This window comes from Neodiprion virginianus, chromosome 5, assembly GCF_021901495.1.
Source record: "Neodiprion virginianus isolate iyNeoVirg1 chromosome 5, iyNeoVirg1.1, whole genome shotgun sequence".
NCBI lineage: Eukaryota > Metazoa > Arthropoda > Insecta > Hymenoptera > Diprionidae > Neodiprion > Neodiprion virginianus.
Genome location: NC_060881.1, coordinates 9,809,687 through 9,814,598, shown reverse-complemented (window position 1 = coordinate 9,814,598; position 4,912 = coordinate 9,809,687). Strand labels below are relative to the sequence as shown.

The 4,912-nt window shown below is 36.1% G+C and overlaps 1 protein-coding gene across 2 annotated transcripts; it reads right to left on the bottom strand.

The window, feature by feature from the left end:
• Positions 1-495: 495 nt before the first annotated feature.
• On the bottom strand, positions 496-4,313 carry LOC124304403 (peptidoglycan recognition protein-like). 2 transcript variants are annotated; one of them, XM_046762600.1, is made up of 5 exons: positions 3,826-3,864; positions 2,505-2,564; positions 2,151-2,364; positions 1,452-1,570; positions 496-1,266 (listed from the first exon to the last, which is right to left on the bottom strand). In XM_046762600.1, the coding sequence occupies exons 1-5, from the start codon at positions 3,848-3,850 to the stop codon at positions 1,082-1,084; spliced, it is 603 nt and encodes a 200-aa protein (XP_046618556.1). In that variant the 5' UTR covers positions 3,851-3,864; the 3' UTR covers positions 496-1,081. The 2 variants fall into 2 exon arrangements, with proteins under 2 accessions (XP_046618556.1, XP_046618557.1); XM_046762601.1 differs by lacking the exons at positions 2,505-2,564; positions 3,826-3,864 and adding an exon at positions 4,162-4,313.
• Between the last annotated feature and the right edge of the window lie 599 nt (positions 4,314-4,912).

The window sequence follows — 4,912 nt, the reverse complement described above, 5'->3', positions numbered from 1 at the left end:
TATAGATTTCACACATTCTTACCTAATGAGTAAAAGTCTAGAAATGTTATAGACAAAACATGACAAATTTCGGTGTCTAGAAACCAAGTGATAACGAACCTGAAATACGCTATAGTAAGTTATTCTCGTCCAACGCTTAGTATGAATCTGTATTCCAAGGACAATAAAACAAGCCGAAGTTGAAAGAAATTTTTTGAACGTATTCAAGCCTTGTGCAACTATTCAAACATCTCTGTTTTACTACTTTGTAGCTCTATTTATAAGTCACTGTCTCGAAAATTGCCGATGTTGAATTATTTTTCAAATGCCATTATGCAAATTATCAAGAGCAATCCGCACCATTCGTGTTCTTACTTTCAGACCATGTTTAGAGATAAAGTTAGTTGGAGTGGTGCTATACCCCACACTCGAACGTCCTAGAAAAGGGTTTGTGCCCGGGGTTTGTGCTCTGCTGTGTCGGTAATGTAGGGATTTATATTGAAAACAGGTACTGTATAATCTACTCGTTTCTCTGGCATTGTGTAATTTACGTACATATCCAAGTAATTCGGTATATTACTCTTTGCACTCGATGGCCAAGATCAAATGTCTTTACCTGTACTTCATATAGTTACTGTCGATAAAATACATACGCATCTAATAGTAAGTGTATACCATGATTATTGTAATTACCTTAAACCATATTTTGGTATTTAAAAAAAAAAATCTTTCCTCGTCTATACTCTCTTGTTTAATATAAACCGATTTGACTGGTTCAACTTTTTTCCCCTGATTTTTACCGTGTATTATTATATATTCTATATATTATATATTCTATAAATGTTAATTTACATTTTCACTAAACGATCCTTAGTGAAATTTAACCCTTCGCGGTCGCACCTATTTGGCGTCCCATAATAAATACATGATTTCTGAAGTCAAATATGAACCAGTGCTACCGCGAAGTGCTAAATATCACCCTATTCTAAGACTGGCCAATTTGTCATTATTTATATCATACTTTACTGAATTTTTATTTTACTCTGCAATCTATTAAATTTGTGCTGTTTTATATTTCGACACTGCTTCTTCCACTAGTTATTCACGGGGTAGATACCCATTCCGGCCAGGCTTGAATTTGGTTGTACAGTGCAAAGCCTGGACTTACTGTAGCGATTAATTGACGTGCACCAACTACGCGAACAGTCGGTCGAAGAATTCCTTGAGCTTTTCCGCAAATGATCAACTTGTGCGCTACATCCAGCATAGTTTGGTTTGCGTTGTTATCTGAAAAAAATAATCAATATTTATTTTGTTGAGGTTGAGAAGTTATTCAAACATCAATTCGCAGTTTTTACGGCGTACACGGGTCTTTGCACTTCTTGACACGACGTGAAATTCATGATTAATACCACATACTAAGAAAACGAAATATATGCTCTTCCACCCTTTGTGCATTACTCAAATCTTACCTTCGAATGAACCTATGAAAGCAATTCCGATGGATTTTTTGTTATAACCGATTACGTGCGCTCCTTCGCGGGTCCAGCCTTTACCTTCGTACACATTACCATCGCCTCCGATCAAGAATCTAGAAGCAAACAAAACACTGTACATGTAAAGTCACGAATCACAAATTCGACTAATGCAATTACTTTTGCCGGATTTCTACTTCTTTGCAAAACAAGAATAACAAATTTTGTCGATTATAAGAGATTTCAGTAATGGACCGTACTGCATATCAGAAAAACACAAATACATGTCACGTACAAGTTAATCAGGCAGGATGAATCCTCATACCGCGATAACCTTTTTTTATGTAATATGTTATGTAGCAAATATTGAGTTATGATTTGATTTAAGGAAAGCCTAAACACTGATAATTCAGTTGAAATATCATTCATACAATAGTCAAAAAACTCTCCGTAAAAAGGAACCTACCAGATGTTTTCCGTGAAATTTCAAATGAATACAATATATCAGGTCAGTATTAAAAATTGATGAAAATGTAACCCTGCCGAGACAAGTATTTTTACTAATGGTAGTAGAAACCCCAAATGTAACTTCGGTTGTCTTGTATCTGCTGGCACTGAGCGGTGAGTTTAAAGAAAAACTCACCGTGGCACATTAATGAAATAGTTCAAAGTAATAATAGTCTAGGTATATCTTACGAGTAACCAATGTCACCCCAATTATTAGAGTCGATGTGTTGCGCTTGGATACCGGCGACGACTTCAGCACATCGACTCGTCCGGTTGCAAGTGTGACCTGCCGTGTGGTGAATTACCACGTACGGTATTGGTACAATCAGGTAATTAACGCTTGCTACTTGTCTCGCTCCCCATTGCGATCTCGTTATTATATTTGGGCACTCGTGAGTCTGATCTGTAAACAAGAATCATGACGAGTCAAAATCCTGAATGTTTCTTTGATTTATATTGTTGGCTGATTTCATCGGTATCATAGTTGACGGCTCAATACCGTTTGGACGTCTCACAAGTCATTCGAATTTTTTTGCTGCATACAAATTTTGTCTTCAAAGAACTTTAGGCATTTATCTGCAGTATTGATTGATTGAACTGCTCCTTAAATTTTTTAAGGTACGTTCATTAAACGAGAGAATATCGCGATAGTAAATTCGTAGAAATCGTGCCATTTACTTTTGCGTTAAAATGAAAATGTATTGGAGTGGTTGTGTTCAAGATTGCATCTAGAATGGGCTTGTTATGCCCGTTTTGCGTTTGAGATATGTGGACTTGGATCATTCGAGAGTTTATTCGGGAATAAACTACGTCCAGCACTTTTATACTTTAATAAGTTAGAACTCGAATTGAAGATTAATTAAAACAATCGTTGTATTTCATAAGAGGAGAAAAAAAGAAGATAATACAAGTAGATGCTCTAATATGAGATGGTTGAATCGGGAACGTAGTATAAAACAAACTGAATTGATTTGATTTTTCGACGAATATAAATCACGAAGATACGTGAAATCGGTGTGTAAAAGAAATGCCCACAACGGCCGCTTAGAGAAAAAATTTAATCAATCTTTAACTGTCCCGTAGACTTTAGCTCTGTTTGCGAATCTATGTTCCGCTCTTTGACCTTCCAATCGAACATTAATTGTGACCTTGGCTTTTGTCACTTCGCTGTGCAAGCGTAGATACAGCTAATATTTTCAATATTTCATCGTTTTCTCGCCCATTTCAAAACTTGGAATCATTTTTCCATGAATTTTATTTCTCTAGATTTTCTAGCCATTGTGCTTGTATGTTATCGGTACGAATTGGGCGTCTCAATTTTAACACTATTCGGTGTAAATACAAGCACCCATGCACGGGTGTTATATTTAACATTGTACTTTGATTGGAGTTGAATTTTACAACAAATGGTGCAGAATTTTATAGACACTGCAAGAAAGAGTGTTGAAGAAGTGTCGATCTTGGCCCCCAAGCACACAGTTAAAAGTTCAAAAATGATTGTTTGAGTTGTCAGATGATAAGAAAAAATGATTAATTGTCCAAGAAGTTGTGGGCCCATTGTTAGAATGACACTCAAATTGATTCACTGACTAATATCTAAAAAAACGAAATGCATAGCGATATCCCTGAAATTAACTTACTGACCAATATCTACCAAGGAAATTTACCACAAGAACTGAATATCGCTATAAATGTCACAAGTTTCAAAGATCAACCTTAAATGTTGAAGTTTCAGTAAAAATGGCAATATGAATCTGCGACAAATAGTTATCAAAATTCTGAACTAGAGTTGTTCGATTTATATGTTAATTAAGGAGATAATACACGTTCTTGATCAACCACTTGAAAAAAAAATGGCACAAACTTCTGGATTTTTTGCAACGCATCATTCCTGATTCTAAAACACACGAACAATTAAGAACGTCATGAAACTTGCGTTTAAATACATTTGAAGTTTCATTTTTTCTTTGATATATTAAAAAAAAAAAAAAAAAAAAAAAACAAAATCGTATTATCCCCGAAACTTTCCTTCACTCCGGCAGAAAGAAATATTTCACGAAATAGTTTCACTACAGAAGTGAAAACTACGATATGGACCAAGGTATGCGGGTGCCTGAATTCTATTGCTTCAATTGCTTGATAGAATATAAATTTTCTTACTCGAGTGACTTACCATTTAGCCTCTTTTCCTCCCCTACTATTGCGTTAACGGCGTGAAAAATGGTCACAAATATAAGACTCTTTTTAATAGCCATGATTCTTTGTGGGCTCTCGGTATTCACTGATCACTAAACTAACGACCGACTAGCGTTGTACGAATGACGTGAGAAGTGAGGACTCTCGGTGGGGATTTATCAATAGTTCACTATCCATTTCTTTCACTATTCCAGCAACCAACAGAATCCGTTTTGCAATTTGCGGGAATTACGATTTGTTTAACGATCGTATGATGCGTCACCGTTGGTGAACAGATACGTGTCGTCATAAACATCGGTAAACCTTTCCACGTTCTTAGTTTGCATATGCATCGTGAGAGAAAACAGGTAGCCATGTGATTTGTTATCAGTCACCAAGACCACAACTTGAAACACACGCCGTCGTTACCGATCAAGTATTCCGATCGCCGAATTCATTTCTCAGCAAAATCGTCCATTTCACAGTACAGCAAAATCTTACCAAGAGATAGATGATTGCCAAATTTGAGATTGTTACAACGACTTGTCGTCGACGTTTCCGCTTCCGAAAGTAAAATGTTATTGCTCTGTTTCACAAGGGCAGATCTATTTTTAGAATCGATCACGGTACATCATTTTTGCGATCGTCCGTGAAATGAGGTTGTTAATGGAAAATAATGTAGATAACTTGCTTTGCGTAGGCGTTAATCTTCAAAAAAGGATGTGCAACAAGTGTCAAATGAACTGGTTGACAGACGATCGAATTAGTTGTTCTTC

What these genes read in the sequence shown, in the direction of transcription:
- LOC124304403 (XM_046762600.1), bottom strand. Translation starts at nt 3,850, where the DNA reads ATGATGCGTTGCAAAAAATCCAGAA. An exon ending in GTTCTTTGAAGACAAAATTT is followed by an intron (nt 2,365 to 2,504) that starts GTATGCAGCAAA and finishes TCTTGTTTACAG; the next exon opens with ATCAGACTCACGAGTGCCCA. An exon ending in TTTCATAGGTTCATTCGAAG is followed by an intron (nt 1,267 to 1,451) that starts GTAAGATTTGAG and finishes TATTTTTTTCAG; the next exon opens with ATAACAACGCAAACCAAACT.